General features: G+C 35.7%; 3 protein-coding genes and 3 non-coding genes across 8 annotated transcripts; 3 read left to right on the top strand and 3 right to left on the bottom strand.

Annotated features, from left to right (window-relative positions):
• The first annotated feature begins 1,499 nt into the window (after positions 1-1,499).
• TRNAT-CGU (transfer RNA threonine (anticodon CGU)) lies at positions 1,500-1,571 on the top strand. Its single transcript has one exon. It is a non-coding gene; the product is annotated as a tRNA-Thr (tRNA).
• Positions 1,572-5,128: 3,557 nt separating this feature from the next.
• LOC113717668 (nuclear transport factor 2-like) lies at positions 5,129-9,733 on the top strand. 2 transcript variants are annotated; one of them, XM_027242445.2, is made up of 9 exons: positions 5,129-5,329; positions 6,273-6,456; positions 7,015-7,273; positions 7,433-7,785; positions 7,866-8,064; positions 8,150-8,274; positions 8,362-8,424; positions 8,572-8,635; positions 9,094-9,729. In XM_027242445.2, the coding sequence occupies exons 2-9, from the start codon at positions 6,277-6,279 to the stop codon at positions 9,357-9,359; spliced, it is 1,509 nt and encodes a 502-aa protein (XP_027098246.1). In that variant the 5' UTR covers positions 5,129-5,329; positions 6,273-6,276; the 3' UTR covers positions 9,360-9,729. The 2 variants fall into 2 exon arrangements, with proteins under 2 accessions (XP_027098246.1, XP_071928867.1); XM_072072766.1 differs by lacking the exon at positions 6,273-6,456 and having other exon boundaries at positions 9,094-9,733.
• A 4,334-nt stretch (positions 9,734-14,067) lies between these two features.
• Positions 14,068-18,055, top strand: LOC113717953 (ninja-family protein AFP3). The gene is made up of 2 exons (XM_027242812.2): positions 14,068-15,084; positions 17,427-18,055. The coding sequence occupies exons 1-2, from the start codon at positions 14,208-14,210 to the stop codon at positions 17,840-17,842; spliced, it is 1,293 nt and encodes a 430-aa protein (XP_027098613.1). The 5' UTR covers positions 14,068-14,207; the 3' UTR covers positions 17,843-18,055.
• Positions 18,056-18,505: 450 nt separating this feature from the next.
• Positions 18,506-18,578, bottom strand: TRNAR-ACG (transfer RNA arginine (anticodon ACG)). Its single transcript has one exon. It is a non-coding gene; the product is annotated as a tRNA-Arg (tRNA).
• Positions 18,579-18,597: 19 nt separating this feature from the next.
• TRNAC-GCA (transfer RNA cysteine (anticodon GCA)) lies at positions 18,598-18,669 on the bottom strand. Its single transcript has one exon. It is a non-coding gene; the product is annotated as a tRNA-Cys (tRNA).
• Positions 18,670-19,644: 975 nt separating this feature from the next.
• On the bottom strand, positions 19,645-22,916 carry LOC113718613 (uncharacterized). Of its 2 annotated transcripts, XR_011825072.1 has the most exons (4): positions 22,358-22,916; positions 21,056-21,938; positions 20,291-20,768; positions 19,645-20,186 (listed from the first exon to the last, which is right to left on the bottom strand). XR_011825072.1 is itself a non-coding variant. In XM_072071836.1 (3 exons), exons 2-3 carry the CDS (start codon positions 21,934-21,936, stop codon positions 20,543-20,545), a joined length of 1,107 nt encoding a protein of 368 aa, XP_071927937.1. In that variant the 5' UTR covers positions 21,937-21,938; positions 22,358-22,916; the 3' UTR covers positions 20,207-20,542. The 2 variants fall into 2 exon arrangements, 1 of the variants encoding a protein (XP_071927937.1); XM_072071836.1 differs by lacking the exon at positions 19,645-20,186 and having other exon boundaries at positions 20,207-20,768.
• Positions 22,917-23,798: the final 882 nt, after the last annotated feature.

Here is a 23,798-nt window from a genome sequence, read left to right on the forward strand (position 1 = left end):
TGTTCAAGCCAAATTTTCCATTCATTCAATTGAAAACTTGGCCAATATTGATATGTTTGGATAGACATTATTTACCTAAATATTATTTGTTTGCATCACAAATACATTTTTCAGTATATATTTTTATCTTTTCAATCATCTTTTTATCCTACATATATCACATCGTAAAAAATATTCTAAATAATATTTCAAATAATCTCCAATCCAAATGCACTTTAATTGCAATATGACCCCAATTAATTGATATGGGGCAGAAAATTAGACAAATGATGAGCATTAGTTGTACATTTTGAAGGAATATTTGCATTTCCTACTTTTTTTGTGGATTTAATTGTAGAGCTATTGAGTTATGATAGTTGTAAGCTTATGAATTAGTTGTTTAATGACTGTATTACTATCACAATTGTAGACTCATTGTAATCTCATCAAGGCTGGAAAAGATAGTGCATAGATGACACAATATGAAAGTCTTCCATTTTTTTGTATTTTATCCTTTAAACATTAGGCAAATCACATGAAATTTTCTGGTATTTTCTCCTTTAAACATCCGTCACAACATTACTAATGAAATCCTTACATTACAGGGCACAACATAGTCTAGCAGTACAGAAAGGCACGGATATCTCGGAATGCCCCCTGCAGCGAGCAGGACAGCAAATTGACTAACCGCGCTCCTCCTTTTCTTGGAGATCATTCTAATTCCTCATTAATGTACGCAATTGCTTCAAGATAGCCCCCAGTCTTCACTCTTCCGTGCATGCATGTTTATCAACAATTGCTGCTGATCAATCAAGTCATGATGAATATACATTGAATTTTACAGGCTCGTGGGATTGACATGAGGGGAGCAAAGCCAAATGAAAATACTTGCTCTAGGTTGTTTAAGGATAAGCAGGTTCGAACCAGTGACTTTCATCACGTCAAGGTGATACTTTAGTCTCGAATTATATCTTTTTTCTGCCCGCATCAAGAAATAGAATTGACTAATCATAAGTCAAATGATCGAAAAATTCAACGCCGCTATTCTTAAATAATTTGGAGTCGGTCCTTTCCTTCGCATTATTACCATTACATATATGAAAAATACTGATCAAAATCATATTCAATTGTCAATAGTCCCCGCCGGAAATAGGATTTGGGAAATTGGCAACTCTTAAGGGTGAATTTGTTAACCGTTGCCATGCATTATGGATGCCAGCCCTGGTTAATTCCAAGATTAATGTGGGCTCTGGAACTTCGTGGAATGACTTTTGCAGGTTGGATTTTTTTGGCCTACACTCTTTGGGGTTCTGTAGGAAACTCATATCGCAAAGTTTTTGCTTTTATTTGACGACTAATATTGGAAAGCTTGAGTGAGTTGGTACATGCATACATGGAACGTGGGAGCACAGCAGTTGAATTTCTGAAGGGTGACATGCAGATTTTGACAACAAATATTCCTGAAGGAATTTACCTCTAATCTAAAATTTTAAACTATTTAGGTTACAGAAAAGCCAAACGCCTCCGTAGCATAGTGGTAGTGCGTTCACTTCGTAAGCGAAAGGTCGCGAGTTCGATCCTCGCCGGGGGCTTTTTGGGACAGTTATCATCTTCCAAAGTTTTTTTGAGAGTTGTTGTGGTCGTGCAAGTCATTGTCACCCAACTTTTACAAGTCACATAGAAGAACTCGTGCTTCGGCTTCATATGCTTTCCAACTAATAGTTAGTAAATTAAAATTCATTAATTTTGGTTCTTATCTAGTTATCACCAATTAATAGCAGAATGTAATTTTCATTTTCAGTAGTTTGTTGGTGATAGACTCTTTTCCCCCTTTTTTCCCTTTTTATGGATTCAATAATGATATGTTAATAAAATCAAAATTTCAAATGCAATGTGAAGACTCTTATGATAGGTTATCAAAAAGGATTTCTCTTATTAGTGCCCATTAACACACTTAAATCACATTTATTTTTCTACATTTTTATATATATAGTCACAATAAATATATTTTTTATATTTAACTACACTTAAAAAAAGTAACATTCAAAACTCCTCTTAATGAAAATGGGTACTTGTTACTATTACTCAAACCAATAAAAAAATATGAAAGCCTTGTTTGATAATCCAATTTAGCATTTAAACTTAATGAATTTAGATCTTAATATGTTTAGAAGAGTTTAATAACTAAAAATTGAATATCTGAATTAATTAAATGACACTAAATTTTTTAGTCAAAACTTGCTCCCAAAATAAGTGATAAACTATTCACTTGTCACTGAATGTAATATACATTCAAATGTGTTAGATATAATACTTAGTAATTCAACAATTTTATAGATTCAGACTTCGAATTTTAGATTTCAATTTTCAAACTTCAATTTTTATCCGACGCGCCTGAAATTAACTCAATAAAGAGCTTGTTGTAGACCTCTAATTGCTTGACTGCCTTTTTGCTGTCTTTATTTGTTTCCTTTTATTTACCTTTTGGAGCTCACAAAGTCCAAGTAGGTCATATTCATTTAAAGGTTGGGAGGGGCTAAATCCACATCCCTCTATACTAAATATACACCTTATATATTTATTACACATTGATGTCTTGAGTTTTTATTTATTAAATCAAAACTTTTTGTAGTATTTAAATCATCTTTCTACATAATGAAAACAGGAACAATAAATATCTTTTCTAAAGAAAAAAATTATATACCATAATCTTTATGTTAGTTCTATAGAAAAATTTCTTTCTTATATATATCATTCCAATATTTATGTTTCATTGAAGTAGCTTTAAATAAATTTTTCTTTTTTTCTTTAACGAGCCTACTAATTTTTTTTTGAACCATTTTGAACACTAATTTACATAGATATTTATATGAAAAAGTTATTATGACTGCATGTTCCATCTTAAAAACTATTGACATTTTAATTTCAGAGGTTTGAAATGCATAGGCATTGCTATTTACATGCTCGTTTGTAATTGAAAAATCTTGATTGCTATATTAGAAATAATATTCTTAAACACTTTGTAAATTGTTTGAAAAATATTATCTTTTAAATGGAAACATTTTTTCCTCTTTTTTTTCTGTGCATTGTTAACACATGTTATTTGGAACTACAAGAATAATCAAATAAACTTAATAAATGAGGACATTTTTGTCTAATGAAAACATGGGATGTGGATTTAGTACGAAAGGGTGTGGATTTAACCTCTCTCTACAAATTTTAGACAACATCTTTCTTAGTGTGAATATTTTCAACATCATAACTTCCTAACTTGGACTAGCTCAACTCATATAATTTATACAACGTAATGATTCGTCAATGAATTTCAAATATGTTCTCTTTGAAATATTATTGGTTACTTACAAAGATGGCAATGCGGCCACCCGCCCCACGAGAGGCTAATGGGGCGGGAGGAATTTTTTTCCCCCCGTTTAAAAGTGGGGCGGGGGGGGGGGCGAGGGAGTGTACCCCCGCCCCCGCCGCCCGCTTTTAAAAAATAAATATATAAAATATATATGTATGTAATTATATATAATATATAATTTAATTAGTTACAAACTTATGATAATGATATTATTAGTTATATGTATTATAAAATGTATATTAGTATATGTAAATAATTATATATGTGTACTGATACAAATTATTAATTGGTTATACTAAATTTACTAATACATTTATACTAAATCCCTAATTACACTTAATACAAAAACATTTTTTTCTCAAAAAAAAAAAACACAAGCACAATAATGAATTAGTGATTGTATTTGTGCCAAAAGTGAACATTTAACTACTTTAGTTGTATTTATTTCATCATGTTGGATTTTATTCAAATAACTTTTGTTTGATTGTTTTTATAAGTTTCAATTGTGAAATTACAATAAATAATAATTTGGTGATGTGTTGATATTTTAGTACTTGATTATTTGCTAAAATTTAATTATAATAAAATTATATAACAAATTTTTATTAACCCCGCGGGGGAAGCGGGGGACGCGGGACGTGGGGGATAGGGGAGGGGTCCCCCGTCCCAACCCCGCCCCGTTGCCATCCTTAGTTACTTAATCATTTATCTAGCTGATTTTTAGCACATTAATTGGATTAGATATCACTTTTCCAGTAATCAATTACTTACCAATACGCGTGTATGTCTATAGATGTGTGTGTATGTATGTATGTATATATGTATATGTATATATATATATATATATATATATATATATATATAGGATGAAATGATAATAAAGGATTAAATTTTAGGCAGAGCATAGCATAGACCTTTTGCCTGGTTTTTTTGAAGAAAAAGCATCATACATCTTTACTTATAGTACTATATATCATAGGCTTAATCTTCCTCATTTTAATAATTTTTGAGATCACATATATTTGTGACATGTTCTATATATTTTTCTGTCATTAAATGCAGCTTTCTTTGTTAAGCAAATTGTGCTGCATGATTTTCAGCTAGTTTATTAATAATATTAATTCATATATATATATATATATATATCATAGGTTTAAGGTAATGATGTTTGCTATTATATTTTTGAAGTAAAACAGATAAACAGAAATAAAAGATGTACCAAAAGTAAAGGGATTAAAAGTAGCAAAAGTCATGAATATGTTCATATTGTGCATAAAATCCCTAAAACTACATTAAACATTAACAAATCTTGGGTGTAAAACGAGATTTCTATATTATATCCCAAGAGACCAAATAAACAACCTCACAAATAAGGGAACTGTTAAGCTCATCCGAAAAATTATGGACTCATGCCGTGAAAGAAGTAATTCCGAATATGCATTATGCTGTTAACCAAAATAAAGTATAGTAAGTTAGTACTAACTTTTAATTGCCCATAAAGATTCTTTATTGCCCAATATTTTTTCCAAATAGAGGTTGGGGAACAAGTAAACAATAATCACCGCCCCACACCTACGAACTATCCTACAATCCCCTTATTTCCCGCCCCATGCACCCAATAAATCTCAACCCTTGATCAAAACGGATCCTCCCAAAATCACCTCTAAGTGGGGGCCCATTTAGTATAACCAGGTCCCACAATTACAAAAATTCCCTCCAAACAAGGCCCGAAATGGGAAATAGATTGCGAATCCGAAAATGATTGGGATTTACAGTCCCCTCGCCTCCCCATGGCCTTTCGCCTTCAAATTGGAAACTCCCCTAATTCATGGTCTACTTACACCTATAAAATCACCCCTTTCTCTCTCTTTTTCATTCGTTTTCTCTCTATCTATATTGTTTACTTACTCTTTTGTCGTCTCTATCGAAAGAAGAAAACAAGAAGACAAACACTTCTGTCATCTCTCTCTGGTTCTTCCCATTGAGGTTGCACTTCATCTTACTGCTTTATTAGCTTTTTTTATAAAATTTTTAATGGCCTTTTGCATTCTTTTTGCGTGTATAAAGGAGAAAAAAATGGGTTGGGTTTAACTGATTTTTTGTGGTTCTTCCCGTTGAGGTTCATTTGGGTTTATCAAAAGGAACTATAGCTGGTTTTTTATGTATTTTTATATGTCTGGGCCCATTGCTTGATAAAAGATGGGATTTTTAGTCTTTTTTTTTATTGGAGGGACTGATTTCTGGGTTTAGAAGGGTTCTGTTAAAAAAAAAGAAAGAAAGAAAAAGAGTTCTGTTCAAGGGTGGTTCTGTTTTCGGTTAATGTGTTGTTCAAAAGTCTTGGAATTTTGGTTATTAAACTTCTGCATTGCCGTGTTTCAGTAGCTTTGAGCATCAAGGAATTTGGGCTTGTAGAAATTTCTTTTTAACTCATAAATTCTGTGTAAGAGGGTATATGGTTTATTGGGTGATCATTGGGGTCTGTCTGTGTGTTTGGAACGAGTATGTTAAGTCTTTATTATTTATTCGTACTAGCTTTTCGTGGAACTTTATGAGTAGAAACCTCAGGCGTTTCTCATCTATATAGATGTAGACTAATAAGTGATTTTTAGTGTAATGGTCGCTGTTTTAAAAGAAATTAGGCTTGTATATAAGGTGCGTTAAATCCTGCTCATCGTTCTAAGCCTGTAGTTTCTGTTTTTTGAAAGTGATTACAAGCGAAATTTACAATTTTTGTTAACTTTTATTACTTATAACTGCTAAAGACTCCATTTAATAGCCCCCTCCATCTTCGGCCAAATTGCATTTTTTGAACATTTAGGTGGATATTTGGACTAGTATATACTTCTTGTTTTGACGTTGTGTTTATTTTATTATATAGGCTGTTTAAGTTTTTAAAGCTCACTGGGACATAGTTTTGTTTAATTTTTAGAGAGATGGGAACTGCGGCATCAGAAGGAAGCTCGCCAGTAGAGGTGCCACAGGCTCAATTAGTTGCAAAGTATTTTGTCTCCTATTATTATTCACTCCTCCATAAAAGCCCTGAGCGCTTGTTTCGATTTTATAAGGATGGAAGTATGGCAGACTGGCCATTGACTTCAGAGACAACCCTAAAAGTAAGTGTCCTTGCAGCTAGGCCGTAGCAGATTTGGTTTTTCTTGTTTTAGGTCTGGGGTGGATAATAACATTTAGAATATGTACTCAAGTCACTAAGGCTCGGTTCTTTGCGTATCATTAAGTTGTATATTTATTTGGCCCCTCCTGACGTCCTAGTAGAGTTTATAGCTTTGCAGAATTTGGTCGACAGCATCCTTTTTAGTAATCTGTGCATGCTGATTCTTTAGAGTTTCTAATCATGCTTAATATAATTGTCTGCTGTTTTGAAACTAATCACTCCTCAATGCTTGCTTAATAGTAATGTATAACTTATTCATTGCTACATCCCATGCTTCTAGTCAGCTTAAAAAAATGTCTTTATTACTGGTAAATGGTTGTAGTGTATTCTGAACTGATCAAATATGATTCATTTATAAGTTTACACTTTTCAATTATAACTTGTTTCATCTGATTGTTTGAAATGTTAGATTTCTAATTGAAATTTTGTGTTCTGTGGTTTGGCATGTTGTATTGTTCTGATATTGATTCCCAGAATAAGAAATAATTGACTGCTGCAGGGGATAAATGACATGATCATGTCCTCAGACTATAAGGGCTGCTCGGCAGAGATCATTGATGTCCGTGCCCAAGACTCGAGGAAGGGGATCGTTGTGGCAGTAAAAGGTTTTTTTGAGAAGGAGAGAGTGAGAAGGTCATTTTATCAATGGTTTTTTCTTGCCCCACAGGAGACTGGATATTTTGTCTTGAATGATATATTGTTTGTGGATGGTGACAGTAATGAAAACGTTACAAGTACTCCTATTTCCAGTGATCCAGGTAGGTCTTGTGGTCTGGATTCTTCTATTTATGGAGTATTGGAAAATGGCATGTCAGCAATTTCAAAAGCCTGCTTTTCTTTTAGGTAGTTAGCCAATTTTATCTTATTTTTTGGACTTATGATTTACTGTGGATTCAGTAAACCTTTTTCTCTTTCAGAACCTGCTGATGTTCCTACTCAATCTAAGCCAGCAGGGACGTCTACTTGCCCACAGGCAATGGGCAATGCCAAAACTGCGTCAAACGTTACTGATACAGCTGCTGAAATTACTACTACTACTACTAAACAGTCAATAGACAATGCTGAAACAGTGTCAAACGCCACTGGCCCAGCTGCTGAAGTTACTGCTAAACAGTCGATAGACAATGCTGAAACCGTCGTGTCAAACGCCACTGACACAGCTCCTGAAGTCACTAAACAGTCGATAGAAAATGCTGGAGTTACTAAACAGTCAAATACCCCAAGCCAGAATGTGAAACATGAACGGCCGAAAATTTCATATGCATCAGTGGTTTGTCCTTAAAACTAACATGTGTATGCAAATCTATTGAATATTTGGAAGTTGTCTAAACAGCATTTGTTTTTCTACAGGTGGCAAAAGAGAGCAAAAGAGCATCTCCTGCAGATAATTCTGGTTATAAAATCGTAAGAGTAGCTCCAACTGCTAACCAGCAGTCTTCTGCATCTTCCCCATCAAAGAGTAAAAGCATGACGCAGGAACAACCTCCTCCTATTTTCAGTTCAATAGAAATAAAAAATACTAATAATGATAACAGTGTCTGCGGCGAAGGTATGTAAAAACCTGCATTCTCTTGAGCATGAATGAAGTATGGGTTTTTTCTTCCAAGTTGTTTTGATTGTAGACTTGGTTTCAGCTGTCATATCTAAGAGCATACATGTACAAAATTTGCCTCCCGATGTAACAAAAAATGAATTGGCTGATGCTGTCAAGAAATTTGGACGAATTAGGCAAGGTGGCGTCCAGCTCAAAATATACGAGGTTTGCTCAAAGTCAATTCCGGTTTTTTTTTTTTTTTTTTTGTTACAAATGTCTTCTTCTAACATATTCTTGTGTTGTCTCTGCTAGGATGGGTTCTGTTATGGCTTTGTGGATTTTAATTCTCCTGACTCTGCAAAAGCTGCAGTTGAGGTACTTGAGTTCTAGGGATCTTTATTCTTTGCTCTTATAACATATGTACAAGATGCTGTGTACAAGAAACCATACATATCTTACTTCTCGGTGCATGGAGAACACAGAAGAAGAATAAGTTACCTTTCACAATGTTCATTATTCCAGGCTCAGAATGTTACTCTAAGGGGTTATGTCGCTCGCATATCCTACAAGAAATCTCCTAACAGAGGTTAGTTTGGATTATCTTCTCTCTATATATATACGTGTGCGTGTCCACATTCTGTAATTCTAAAATTTTTTTATGCAAAATTCTCCACATTTTGCAGAATATATGCTTACATTTGACTAGAGATTAGATCACAATCCGCTTGGCGATGGAATTTTCTAAAGTTGCATGAGAAAATTTCACCTACGGAACAGCAGTAGTATTGTTATGTTTTCTTGTTCTTTATCTTGATCTTGTTGTCTGTTCTTACTTCTTGGTTGGGTGAAGAATGGTGCAAAAGTGGCAGTATCGAGTGAATGAGTAATCTGGCAAAAGTAGTGTTTCGGGTCTTGCTCCAGAAGCAGTTCCATCCATCTAGATTATAATTCATATGCAAACTCTGAATTTTTTTTTTTTTTCTTGTAACCTAATGATGTTTTGCTCATATGACGCACTCATTGTTGTGTTGTGCAATGTTGCAGCTGGCAACGGCACGACCAGGGCTAGTGGGGGAAATTTCAAGGGCCAGGAAAATGGAGAATATGAAGATGGCAATGAAGCAGTTGATGTGGGCTGGGCTCGCGGTCGTGGCTTTAATGGACAAAATGGGGAATCCGTCAGCCGAAGCAGCAGGGATGGAAGAGCACATAACAGTCAGGGGAGGAACGAAAGGGGAAAGAGTGAAGATGCAAATCAGAGGAATGACAGAAGGAACAAAAGAGCAGATGGTGAAAGTGGATCGAAATAGGTTGTAATTTTTGGGGTTAGGAGAATTTTGTTTGCAAAAACTCGTAAAACCGAAGAAGGATGGTTGATTTTTTTTGGGGGGGGGGGGGGGGTCATTTTCCCCATTTATTGAGGAGAGGCAAGATTTTAATTTGAATTTCCATAAGCTACATTTTCAACTCTTCTACAAATTTTTTTTTTATTTTTTGAATGGGTTCTCAAGGACTTCTTCTATTGCCAATTGTTATTTACTGGAACGAATCATGTCTGGATTTCGGCTCAGCTGTCCGGTTTGATCTCTCCCCCGACTCAAAAGCACTATACCTATAGGAAAGAGCAAAATTGGTTTGCTTTTGAGCTTGTAGCAACTTCATCCCGAGAGGCACTCTGCAACACTCCATCATTAGTCATTTCATTTCTTGAGGGTTTTTTGTTCCGGGCCGGGGTGTTGGCTGGGTAGGGTTTGGGCCATTTATGAATGATTTGTGTGGGCTGGAGCTTGTCATCAGAGAGGTCCTGTATCCACTTTGTGGCAGGTGTGGCCCCAGTAAAATGAATCAGTGTACCTTGTGTCCTTCTCGCCTTTTAACTTAGCAACACGTGGCTCAAAGCTTGTGTCGGAGAATCTTCATGACTCCTTGTCTAAATCACTGACCTGTCCTATTATTATTACTACTATATCCTATGAAGATCTCTTTTCTCATTTTATGTCCTTTTCACTTTTGTTATTTACTCATTTCTTAGCTTTCTACCCAAGAGCCAGAGGCATGCCATTTTTTGCCAATGCGGGTAAATAGTGCGGTGTATTTTGACTGGCTTTTAAGTGTTCTATTCTACACTAATAATAATAATTAGACCGGGTCGGAAAAATGTATTTTCCTTCCTAATTAGTAATTTGATTTCTGAGCAAGCTTTAATCAACTCTTTCGTCAAGATCAATGTGGCAACTAGGGTTTGGTGATAGCGGTGAGTTCGAGCAAGGCTACGAAGAGAGATATTTTAAATTTTATGTTAGATTTATATAAGTATTATTTTTGAAAACAAAATTACTAAAACAAAGATAAGATTTAAAAAACACGAGCGAATGAAGGAGATAAAAGGATTTGAATTCAAAAACTCTAATTCTCCAAAATAAACATACGTTATTCTTGACAAGGAATTTATTTGACACTATATTACTTGCACGTCATTAAGCCACAAGGGCATATTGCAATTTTTTGATAACTCTAGTTTTAATGCTACTTCTGCCTAAAACACCAGGGGTAGCTAGCTGATGTGATTAACCTTTTTCTGAATAAAAACATAACAAACATCTTAAGGTTGAAGTACCCTCAGATCTACGTGCAAACTTGGTCAATTCCATTCGTACTAAACTTGATTATAATTTACCCCAAATGGACTTTTTTTTTTTTTGTGTATATGGTTTGATACTTTTTGTTTTTATCATCAATCTTTACTACCATAGTCCGAAATTCAAGAAAGCTAAAATCATACTGCTACTTAACTTGATCCCGATCAGTAAAGAAACTAATTAAAAATGCCTTCGTATGTGTGTTTTTTTTTTTTTTTTTTTCAAAAAAAGAGTCAAGTTTAAGCTTAGAATTGAGCAATGAGTAACTAATATAAATGTGAGCCCAAATGGAGCACAAAACTACTGACTAGATGGCCAATAGGCCATGGCCATGGGGGTGACAGATCTGGAAGAGCGGATATGGTTGGCAGCATCTGAGGATACGTGTCAGAAAAGAGCACTATTTTCCCATTATTTTTGACTTTGAAGAATTTGCAACTTGGCTCTTTTGGGCCCCCACCAGTCTCATTCTAATCACCCCACGGCCCATGGTCATCATTCTTCCAATTCCATGACCGTGCCAATTCACGGACCACGTGCTCCACGCAATTCCCCGTCGATGCCGGCTAATTCCTCGTTGACTTTTATTAGCACCCCTGCTGACCTGAGTCAATAATCGCCGCTGAACTCATCAACAGTTCCCCTTTCCATTTGGGACCGCTGATTTCACAGGGTCAAACATTTTGGCTGTCCCCAATAAATGTAATCAGAATCTTTTCTTTTATTTATGGTTAAATATCTTATTTTGTAACTCTGTTAAATATGTGTTACATATTTTATATTTTTTTATCATTAATGCAACCTTTTTTTTTTCCTGTTAAGCAGCTCGTCGTGCCGGACGATTTCTAACTGATTTTTTAGTAATATTGATTTTAAATTTATATAAAAAAAAATCTCTTGACTCTTGACCAAAATTGATGCTAGACTCTTGAGTGTTTTGTTGCCTAAAGATGAAAAAGGAATAAACAAGCAATGGGATTTGCATATACGCATAAAATTTTGTCATCCCTTCTTGGTACACATCACAGTACCAGCCTAATAAACTTGAAAGAAAATGAGTTTTTCAACAATAGATAATAAACACACGCACCCAGAATCTAAGGTAACTTGAAAAAAAAAAAGAGTGTTGGTAGACTTTTAATCAAACAGTGCAACATTTTGTTAGGAGAGAGTGAGAGCACTATTTTTTTTTGTTGAATTTATGGTGTGTCACTGTTGTTGACATGATCATGTCAAGTCAAATTTGTGGTCCATATAAGAGCCATGGATCCTTCTTATTAATTTAACTTAAGCTAGGATCTGTTTACTTGGTTTTGCAGTAAAATTTTGGTATTATACTCTCATCCTATTACTAATCCTCCTAATCCTATACCACCTCAATCAATTTTCAATCATTAAAAGAAAAAAAAAAGACTTTTCTTTCAAGACGCGCGCCGAAACTCATGAAATGATAAAAGTTTAAGGGATTAAGTGCTCAAATTATATCTATTTTTGAATAAACGCGTTATCTACTGAGTATGTAATTGTAAAGTGATCGCAGCGGTCACCTCATAACATTCCAAAAGACCAGTCCTTCGCTAAAATCCTTCACTTCACTAGTTCAAGAATCAAGATAGTGAAATTTGACTAAGCAAAACTCCCAACTCAAAATGATAAAGAACTTCTAGGAATAGCCCCTAATTTGTTGCTTTTTTCACGTGAACAAAACCAAAAAAAAAAAAAAAAAGGAAGAAAGAAAAAGAAAAAAGAAACAAGGTGTGCCATTGCCATACACATGGGTAGGTGATGCTGTCGTGATAGGACACATTAACAACAGTCAGTCCTATTATTTACAGTCACATGATTCCCATAATTCTACTCAATGTCCAATTTTTCACCACCTGTAAAATTATCCACTTTAAGCAAATTTTACCCAATTCCAAAATTGACCAAGCACATCACTAAAATTCTCAGCAGACAACTGTCCGCTCATCTAATTTTATACCCCACGTGTCCAATGTAGGACCCAAACAACTTAATAACCCCCTTGGTAAATTTCTTTTTTTTGGTGGATTGTTTTCTTTTTGGGGGGGGGGGGGGGGGAGGTTGGTAACTGGTACCTATTATTTAATTTAATCCGTAAAAAAAAAAAAAAAGACAAGGTTGCGGCTTCACGAGGCTGAAATACTGTCCACGTGGCTAACCGCAGTGCCTCCAAACCACCCTCGACACTTGTCGCTTGTTTATGCGTCACGCTTTTCTAGACACGCGTCCTAACGTAATAAAAGTCCCTTTTGCATTCTTTTGTTAAGGCTGGGGGGTGGTTTTGTTGTGTGGTCGATGTCATCCTAGGTCTCTTGCGCTCTAAAACCTCAGCCGTTAACATACCATGTCAGGTTTTCTTCCCATTTTACTCTCATACTCCTTTTTATTTATTAACTTGTAATATAATAATCGGACCAGACGACATGCTGATTTTTTTTTAGACGACATGCTGATTGATTAAGAAATTACTTCATTGTAAGTTGTGGCTCATGATGATTGTGAGCTTCATCAATATATTCACGCACCGTGTCACATAATTAAGTGTCACAAAAATTTCTCTTTATGATTGAAAATTGATGATTATTTATATCAACAAAATAACAACGCATTTTTTTCTATCTATTTATTGATAACATTTCTATCTATTTATTGATAACATGTGCTTATAGGACTCATAAATGGTAAAAGGAGATCAAAAAACATGTTTATATATCTGTATTTTAGTCTAAAAAACAATCAGCATATTACTGAGTCTGTATTTAAGAATAAATACCCAGTCTTCAAATTTAGTGTAGAAAAGTTCAAAAGCTCAATATTGTGTAAGCAATATCAAGTATGTATTTCAAATTACTTTTGGTGAAAATTTTCAATTTGATAACTTCACCTTATTTCTAATTTTGATGCAATTTATCTGCACCTATCCATTTCATTGTAGAGTCACTCCTTTGTTTCAAATATGTGCTCTAACGAAAAGACACCACGTGTTAGAGACACCACCAAAAAGGCCTATTCAGTCAGACCCACGTGTCACCCGCAACCCTTTTCCACTTCCGCCACTTGTCTCTTCCATGTACTTTCTTTGTCCCCTCCCAGGGCATTTCGGTCTTTTCACCATTCCCTCTCATTCCGTTTTTTCCTGTTCCTAGGTCTTCACTGGCACAGGAATTTTTTTTTTTTTGGGCTTCAATACTTTTCCCACTCCCTCCCCGTAGCCTCCCACGAAACATTTTCTTGATTTTCCGGCCACTTCTAGCCGGAAACTTTTTCTACTTGTGTACTTTGGATGAGTTTTTTTGAAGCTCCTTGAATTGTTTATTTGGGCTAAAGATTAATTTTTTTTAGTTTTTTTTTTGTAGTTGATTTTATGAGTAAAAATCTTGACTCGAGGGACAATTGAGCTTGAGTTGTCTGGAAAGAGACTAAGAATTGGAGCTTTTGAACTTAATATGCAGTTAAAGATCCAATTTTTCCAACTGGGCTGGCGTGAATCAAATCATGAAGGCCTTAGACATGCACGTATGCGTCCCTACACCTGAGCTTGAGTGCAAAATTGGGTTCTTGACAGCATTTCATTCAACAGGTGTTTTGGGTGATATGGGAGATAGTGATAAGAGTAAAAAAATGATTAGCAGAAGTGAAATGGAGAATTTTCCATTGGATGCAAGTAGACTTTCTAGAGACTTGTTGAATAGATTTATGGGTGCTAGTAGTTCCAGGGAAGGTAAATTGGTGGTCAAAGAAGAAGTGGGAGATGAAGGTGAGGAAATTGAGTTGAGTCTTGGGTTGTCATTGGGAGGAAGATTTGGTGTGGATAAGAGTTCAAAGAAGTTGATGAGATCATCTTCTGTAGCTGCATGTTTGCCAGTTGTGAGAGATGATGATGCTGTAGCTGCTTCACCGCCTCCGGTTTCGTATCCTAGTTTAGTGAGGGCTTCATCTCTGCCTGTTGAGACTGAAGAGGAGTGGAGGAAAAGGAAGGAGTTGCAGACTTTGAGAAGAATGGAGGCTAAGAGGAGGAGGTCAGAGAAGCAGAGGAATTTAAAGGCTGATAGAGAAGGTAGTGGAGGTTTGGGAGAAGAAAAGAGGGATGTTGAGGTGAATTTGAGGGGGAGATTGGAGAAAGATCAGTCATCGGTAGCTGCTAAAAGGTTTGGTTCATCGGTGTCACCTCCGCCTTTAGGGATGGCTATGATGGCTGCTGCTGCTGGACATTCTCCAATGGGTGGCGGAATTGATGTGGCAATGGTAAAAGGAAAAGGAGGTTATCTAGGCGGAAGTGGAGTGCAAGGTTTTGGGCAGCCACTGTCGCAAGGATCTGTGGAATCACAGGGAGGAAGTTCTTCTTCTGAGTTGGAAAGTAGACCTCTTCAAGGTGCTGCATTACCTTCTTTAATTATTTTTTCTTTTTTGGGTGAGAAGGGGAAGACTTTACTCTTTGTCCTTTAAAATTTAAGTCATGATCATGATTATTATTATTTTGATTTCATTATTTTTCATGATGGGTTCGTTAATTTGTCCAGTTTCTATACGTGGTTGTTCCTTAAGAGTTCACTTATATTAGGCATTAATTTCTTTCATTGCACCAACAAAGGAAAAGGGTACTTATTGAGATATTGATGCTTGTTCGTTTGTGCTCTATTTATGCACTCTGCTTTACATATTTCAAATCTAGTTATAATTGAAGGTCCCTTTATGTTGAAATTCTTTCCAGTTTTCTTATTTTCATGAATTTTTGAGCTTAGAGGTGAAAAACATAAGAAAGACTGCTCAGTTGTAGAAACTGGATCCAGTCAGGTGAAGAAACAACATTAGCGATCTAATCTTCAATCAAAAACATAAGTAGTCCTGATTTTTCTATTCAATCAACGAGAATGTTTTAGTATAGAACATGAACTTTCAGGACGCAGGTTTGAGGTAGGCATATGGGGTTTCTCTTTTTCATTCTACAACTATTTCAAACTGCCAAGATAGAATTGGTAAGCATCCATTTCTAGTTTGATTTATAAGTTAATTGGCAATTCTTGGCTGTCCATACTTCTGAAAGTGTCAATATCTCTCAAATTTAAAGGAAATTTGCTAGTTTGACTTATGAGTTTGTTACTAGTCGTAGTTTCTTTTTATTAGAGGTGGTAAAGGTGCTTCTGGTTTTCCCTAGTTCAGTCTTTCTACCCTTGTTATGGGTGGAGAAGAGGTTATGTACATGTTTTCCTGCCATTGAGTGTTCTCTGTGCACGAGAAGAAAATGTCTACCAGGAATGAAAGCAAAATCATTTTCCTTTATTTATCCTATTGGACTCTGCATTAAAAGCTTGAGGCCTAACCAATGTACATGGTGCACCGGCAAAATTGCTTTCCCCCCTTTTCTTTCTTCACTTTGAGCTCCATTTCTGACTTCAGAATTCAATTACATATTTCTCAATCAGAATAAATCATTAGACCTACTAGTAGTTGATAAAGGTTTCACAAAGCTAAATAAAATAGCTGAAAATTTTGCAGAAGAAAAAGTACCTTTTATTATACATTTTTCTACATTTTATGTAGTCTGTGATAGTGTTCATTATCTTTTAGGGCTGCAATCTGGCTTCTCTTTCCAATTCTGCTAGATGAAACAGCAGGAGCAACGGAAAGGAAAATATAAACTATATTTGGTAACATTAATTATAATGCATCACTAGGTAAATTCAAAAAGTGGAAGCAACACTACGATTGAATGCATGTTGAGTTCTCATTAAATCATGATATGCAGAAGTGACTCCAGAGGCAGTGGTGCCCACAGTATATTATTTCTTTATATCTTATTAAGAAAATGACAACTTCACTTGTTATCGATTTACCATTACTTGCCTATGAACTATAGACCGATGGGGATCTTATTGTATATTAAATAGCAGCTTGTCTAAGCACATTATGGCTGCTTAATCTGATTGTGGTAGTGGATAGCAATTAATTGTTGATGGATATTCTTCATATCAATTGGTAGAGCCCTAGCAAAATCTGTGACTAACATGATTCACTATGTCTTAATGTTGATGCACTCAATTGTTAGGTAACATTTGGAACTTTATACTCAATGTAATATTTGATAAATGGTTATGGCATGTAGACTGATGATCTTGAGGAACATTTGGCATTTCAGTTGTTGGTGATAAACATTTTGGTTTATGAAAGTAGTCCTAGGTCATTCTCAAACTTAAGGAGTTTCAACATTTTTTCTTTGACTAGTACGTCTTGCCCCTTCATTTCTTTCGACGTCGCAGGGCCTAACTTTCTGTATCAGACACAAATGACTGTGAAGCTTATGACGAAGTGCGATTTTATCTCCATTTCACCAGATTGCTTGAAGTTGGATATACAGTCACTCTAGTAATAGGCCCATTCACAAAAAGTGTTTTTCATGTTATCCATCTTCTGTGTTATATTCAACACATTACCATATGAATAATTTATTGGACACGAAAAGTATGAAAGTACCGTGGATTTACGTCTTCACCTGGAAAGAGTTTTGGTTAGGTGCTGAAATTTTGTAGTTCTTGAGTTTGATGATGAGTTTATGCCCATTTTACAAACAAATGAGGAGGGCCCCAAGTGCATGCGACGCACAGATAATACATTTTTTAGGGAAATGGATTGTGCAATCTTGGAAGGCTCTACTTTTAGCACTTCTTATTTTTGGTGTGGAGCTCCTATATCTTATCTTCATGTTTATTTCAACAGGATCCAGCAGTTGCGATGACCTTAGTCCTGTCAGCTTTAAATCATTACAAGAAGCAATTGGTCAGGATGTTGGTTCTTCTAGGACAAAGTTAAGGGACAGTCTTGGCAGAACATCTGGTGTGGAGATGGAAAATCCTTCTAAACAAGCTGAAATTGCAAAAAATCAAGGGAAAGAAATTGGGACGAATGCGTTGGAAGACATGCCATGTGTCTTTACCAAAGGAGATGGTCCAAATGGGAGAAGAGTAGATGGAATACTATACAAGTATGGAAAGGGAGAAGAAGTAAGGATAATGTGTGTGTGTCATGGTAATTTCCTTTCCCCAGCAGAGTTTGTGAAGCATGCTGGAGGGAGCGATGTTACTCATCCACTCAAGCACATAGTAGTGAACCCTAATGCATCTCCTTTGATGTGAAAAAAAAAAAATAAGGCAAGGATGTTCAACCTTTTTTTTTTTTTTTTTTTTAAATCATTTCTTATTCCTTTTTTATCCTTCCCCAGTGGGGAACCTTATGTATAAATGGATAATCATGCTTGGACTGACAATTATGGTACAAGAAGAGAAAATTTTGTATGTACCATTGCGGATTGTTTTAGGAAATGCAGAGTAAACTTCTATTGCTTCTCATCCTTTTATAGCTGTCTTGACATATGTGAGTTATTGTCTTCTAGTCACAGTTGCTGGAAGCAGTTTTCTTGTTCAGCTGGAGGATTTCTTGCTTATACCACAATACAGTGGCTGAGATTTTGAGTTCTAGGAACATAAAGCTGACAGCTGAGAGAATTTGTTAACGCAATGCTTTTGTTTTTGAAGTGTGAGTGATGACTAATGTCAAAGCATCATTAGTTGCAAATTATTTAGACTATAACCTTGTTTGCAAAAGTAAACTGCAGCAATGTTTTTGGTTAGGCCAAATATATTCTCATTTTGATAGAATCTTGTTTGTTATATGACTCAAATTTCTAAGCTTACTGAATCCAAAATGATGCTCACCAGTTTTTTCATTTGAAATGTCCTCTTGAAAACGAAAATACACAAGCCAAAACGTAGAGGAAAAATGAGAAGCGGACGTATGAGCGACTCCACTGGGGATCGAACCCAGAATCTCTGGTTCCGTAGACCAGCGCCTTATCCATTGGGCCATGGAGTCACAATTCTGTTTACAACGAAGGGCCCTACCGGGTTCGAACCGGTGACCTCTTGATCTGCAGTCAAATGCTCTACCACTGAGCTAAGGACCCGTTGTTGTACTTGGACAACTTCTATTTCTTAAAAAGATCGTACCATACTTGGCTTCAATAAACTGTTATTTTCTCACTCGCTGATTTCAATCGATCATTCGCATCTTAAAAAACTGAACGTATAGGATAGCAAGCAGATGTATAGGCCCCTTGTTTCCAAGTAGTTTTACTTACAACATAAAGATAGAGGTGGGATTCTCGAAAATCATTAAATTTAATTACACCAAAAAAATTCAAAATCAAAATTTTGTTTATTTGAAAATTGTAAGTAGAAATTAAAACTTGGAGAAATTTTGAATATGTAGGTGAACAATACTCTTGTATACATTTTTTGTATAGTACTGGTGTTTACATCTAATGTTTCAGTGTCTATTTGTAATATTCTAGTCTACTATAAATTTCAATTTGGATTATTGAACAGTAGATGCACTTTCACTATATCCATTATACGGTCAGAAATTTTATCTCTTAAAGGCATGAAATACATCTTACTTTTCCTTTTAAATTTTGGACATGATCAGTTTTCTACTCTTCTGTTAATTTTGATAATTCTCTATGATGTTCTGTACGACGAGAGTTTCATATTATATTTTATGATGTAAAGTGTCCAAAATGAAATTTAAGAACTAAAGTAAAAATGCATCTATAATTTAAGGGTCCAGAGTGGAGTTTAGCCAATTTTAATATTTATACTACTGGTTCGAATGAGTTGAATTAGTAATTATTTGTGAGGGCCTCGATCCGCTTAGTCCTTTGTATGCATGTAGTCCACAAATCAAACACACCATAAATATAATTAATCAAGTCACTTCCTTTTTTAACATCCTTCTTAATTTTTTCAAGCGGCCGGCACTATAGAAGAGCTTGTGGTTCGTGATGTAAATCACAGGTACAGTACTTAGTGTACTCACCAACAAACATGCAAAATACAATTATAGCAATACGAAAACTACTGTAGACCAAAAAGGGGTGTTGATGAAATCAAAGATTATCCAAATTGCAATGTAAAAGAAACAAATAGTATCCTATGATACTATAAAGTCTCTACCTCTCCAATACCAAAAAGGGGTGTTGGAATTCTCTCTTCTCAGAAATTAGAAAGAATAATGCACCTTCTTGCACTAAACAACAAGCCACAAGAGGTAGGTAATCATACCCTAACCTGATTGACTACATAATCCAAGATAACTATGTCAGTTGTTAAAAATCTTCATGGTCTAACTTTGTCCTGCAATTCCAAGCATCAGAAGGTAAATTCCTGTATACCTTCTTTACGTTTACTCCAACGCTTCGGTAGATTGGCGGTCATGTTAGCAGCTTGAAGGGGCCAATGCGGAAGATAGAGAAGCAGTAAGGTATTAAGCCCCTCAACCTTTCAAGAGTTAATAGTAAGTACAAGCTGCAAGACATATCCTTCCTTAATCTGTCTTTTGGAGCCTTTGTGGAGCTTGAAGGCTGTAGGCACTGTTCTTCAGCTAAATTTATTTCTAAGTATATTTAATCCTCCATCAGTCGTGCTGCATCAAATAGAAACAGTTACTGGATATAGTATAATGCATTGGTACTTATATCTGCATTGACCAAATACCTCAAATTACAAAGAAAATAGTAAAGAATATACCAATCAGAACAAGGAATTAGATAGAGGGAGAGACGGAGAAGCATGCTTTCAACAGCAGACTTTCTTGTACATTTCCAACTGTAGCAGGATATGTTGCTAGAATTTGAAGATTGTCCCTTGAAGCGACAACTTAACCAGTTCGAACACTTATAGAGGAGCAGCTCGGCCACTGACAATGGCAGCTTGGCCAGCTTAAAGGCTTGCAGCAGCCACTTTCGCATTTGCCACAACACCTGAGCAGTTTAGCCAATTTCAGCAGCAACTTGGAAAGCACGACCACTTCCACGGGCAACTCAAGGACTTACAAGAGCAACAAGGACTTTTACAGCAGCAGATTGAGCAGCCTGGCCACTTACATGAGCAGCTTGGCCATTTACAGCAGCAGCTCGAACAACCTGGACACTTGCAACAGCAGCTTGGACACTTGTAACAGCAGTTTGAGCAACAAGCGCATGATGACTTTGATGACTTCTTCTTTCTGAAAAAAAGACAAAAATCATAGCTATCCCTTGTTCAGAAATAGTTAGAAACACAAGCAAAATTTGAAACATTATGTTAATCTACATGTGAGCATTTAGGATAAATATAAATACCATCAAGCAACAGTGAAACAACATGTTCATGAGATCGAAAAGAAAACTTCAATTTATATAAAAGCAGAAAAACTGAATAAAGGAGTCAAATCTGTATAGACAATGTATCTGTTGATTGAATATCTAAGGATCCTCAACTTCATGTTATAGGAGGAAAAAAAATTCTACTTACATTGGATTAGCAAAAGATTTGGCTTCTAGATTTATCCCACCTTCATCTCTGATTGTTCTGTTCGGAAGATCAGCGCCTTGTGCTTTATGTTCTCCTTTTGTTACAGGAGAGTGTTGCCTCAACCTGACAAGCTCACTTGACTTTTGGAGTTCTCTATATCTGTACTGTTCACTGAAAGTATCTAGTTCTCCTGATTTGTAAAATTCTTCCGAAACGTACAATTCTCCAGAGTTGCCAAATTCATTGGGCTTGTTTGTGTCTCCAACTGGCTTAAAAGCATGATCTCTGGAGAAACTGGCATTTCCTATCGGAATGCTGAATAAAGATTCAGTAGACGCGACACTCCAATCAACTGGTGAAGCAGGCTTTGCAAACACTGACGCTGGAATACGATCAGGATCATATCCTCTTGGTCGTTCCATTACTTGAATAGGAGGAGAATGTGTTGGTGACAAGATTGGAATTACAAATTCATCAGTGACATCTGATTTTTGTGAGCTGGAATGTAAAGATCCAAATAATTCTTCCAATTGGAATAGAACATCATTTTTTCCATCCTTAAGCAGTGAATTGGCGTTTTCCTCTGATTTTGGTGGGGATTCATGATCAGATGTTTTGGACATGGGAATCATGGCTGGATTCACTTGAAAGAAAACGTGAGATGAATTTTCTGACGAAGATGAAGGCAGAGAATTGAATGACTTAGAAGTATCTATTGTGCTAGCTGCAACCTCACTTGTTGCAATTTCTGAATTTGTTCTGGATCCTCCTGAATGTTCAAAATCCATCACAGTTGATGGGTCAAATGAGTCATCCAAATCTACATCTGCTTCCGAAATTCTTGGAAGCCTGCTACTTCCACTTCCATGCTCAGAGTCCATACCTGAAAAAAATTACATGACTCTTATATAAAACTCTCTGTATATTCCAAATGAAAATTAATCATTATACCAAATGAAATAAGAAACAAGAAGGGGACACTGAGGTTCTATAGAATTAGGTGTTGGGGGGGAACAAAATCCACCAGGAACCTTCAATGATCTAATCCAAAATAATAGGCTTCAAATCTGAAGGCAATTAATGTGCAGTACACGCAACAATTAACTTTTGCTAGAACAATGTAAAATAATCCAATTATCTTCCAAAATTCTTCCATTGCTCTTCAATTAATTTCCATAAATTTAGCACCCTTCCCTATCATTGTGGTTCAAACGAACATTTACAAAAATCAAGAATCTGTCTAGAGAACATGCATCATGGATAAGCTGAAAAGAGAAACTCATTGACAAAAACTTATCTCACCTTAAGTATTTTATACGTTCTACAAGTAAAGCCTCCTTGCCTATATTGGCACAGATATATCCTCTTATGTTTCCAAATCCCTTCAAACCCCAATAATACTCGCTCCAATGAAGAATCAGAAGATTAACATAAACCCCCATATATATGTGTATATGTACACGCAATGTAAGTATAACTCCACACCAAAAAAATGAGAGAAATTGAACCGAACCCAGATGAATAAAAAGAGATAAGAATAAGGATAGCCCAAGGGAAGATTTACGTTAAATTAAGCCCGAAATGATGAATCTCATTTACGGGATTGGGTTTTTTATTGGTTTCCTTTTGGCTTTCTTGTATGTCTTGCTGACTTTGTAAAACTATATAGGCGCAGATAATCCTCCTTCGATATTTGAGGGATTGAATATTTGACCTTCTCTACCACAGAAATCAAGAATCTTGGCAACAATACAGAAAGACTGACTAGGGTTTTTGGTAGATAATCCATATACAACGATGAGATGGAAGGTAAAACGCATGTTTCGGTTGATGAGATATAGTAAAATTTCTTGATGTAGCAGAACTCGCTGCTCCTTTTGGCGCCAGTCGTTAGCTACTCTCACAACATGTGTTCTGCACGTGACTAGTTCGGGTTTTCCTAATCAGTAGACTTCCGTTTCTTTTTCCCCTGGTAAAGAGGAAAAGCGCGTAATAATATCGTGCAAGGTAGATAGGGGTTTAAAATATGCATCAAATTACTTGATATATATATATATATATATATTTCATTTAGGGTATATCTCACTCTTTTACTCAGATTAATCCCTTTAATACTGTGTAGAGTCTTATTCCAAAGATATACAACGAAATAGCATACGAAGATTATCACGGAACACATAGCAAAATAGCACACAGATGTTATTACGGAATCTGCTGATAATCACTAGACTACGGAACCAGTCGAATTACCCGCGAGAAGCAAATTACTTGATATTTGATAATAGAGTTTTGCTACATGAAACCACCAAACAGAGTGCTAGCAATTTGTTTTCATGATTGCCATGCAACGTAAATAGGGGTTCAAAGACAATCAAATTACTTGATATTTGATGACAGACTTTCGCTACATAAATAAAACCGCCAAACATAATAGTGTACTAGCAATTTGTGTTCACTCGGCTACTTTGCTCATTTAGTATAAAAATTGAAATTAATAAGAATATGAAATTCAGTGATCCAATCAATATGGAGATTCTCTGAGAAATTAGAATGCAAGAGAAGTGAATGAAAACTCTACCTAATTAATTCAAGCAGATAATTTCAAAAGAGTTTGTTTTACCATACCTTGGATTTTTTGGAGTATCAAATTTGGTTGTTTGAACACTGAATCAAAACCCTCATTCACGAATCACGAGATATAAATCCTAGGGTTTGGGAATGGAATTGTTTAAATACCTTGCTT

Source organism: Coffea arabica, chromosome 11e (genome assembly GCF_036785885.1).
Source record: "Coffea arabica cultivar ET-39 chromosome 11e, Coffea Arabica ET-39 HiFi, whole genome shotgun sequence".
NCBI classification, from domain to species: Eukaryota; Viridiplantae; Streptophyta; class Magnoliopsida; order Gentianales; family Rubiaceae; genus Coffea; species Coffea arabica.

Bases quoted from the DNA above. Each gene is read 5' to 3' on its own strand.
- LOC113717668 (XM_027242445.2), top strand. From the start codon at position 6,277: ATGGGAACTGCGGCATCAGAAGGAAGCTCGCCAGTAGAGGTGCCACAG. The intron at 7,786-7,865 runs GTTTGTCCTTAA...GTTTTTCTACAG, and splicing joins AAATTTCATATGCATCAGTG to GTGGCAAAAGAGAGCAAAAG. The intron at 8,425-8,571 runs GTACTTGAGTTC...TCATTATTCCAG, and splicing joins CTGCAAAAGCTGCAGTTGAG to GCTCAGAATGTTACTCTAAG.
- LOC113717953 (XM_027242812.2), top strand. From the start codon at position 14,208: ATGAAGGCCTTAGACATGCACGTATGCGTCCCTACACCTGAGCTTGAG. The intron at 15,085-17,426 runs GTGCTGCATTAC...TTATTTCAACAG, and splicing joins GGAAAGTAGACCTCTTCAAG to GATCCAGCAGTTGCGATGAC.
- LOC113718613 (XM_072071836.1), bottom strand. From the start codon at position 21,936: ATGGACTCTGAGCATGGAAGTGGAAGTAGCAGGCTTCCAAGAATTTCG. The intron at 20,769-21,055 runs GTAAGTAGAATT...TCTTTTTTTCAG, and splicing joins AAATCTTTTGCTAATCCAAT to AAAGAAGAAGTCATCAAAGT.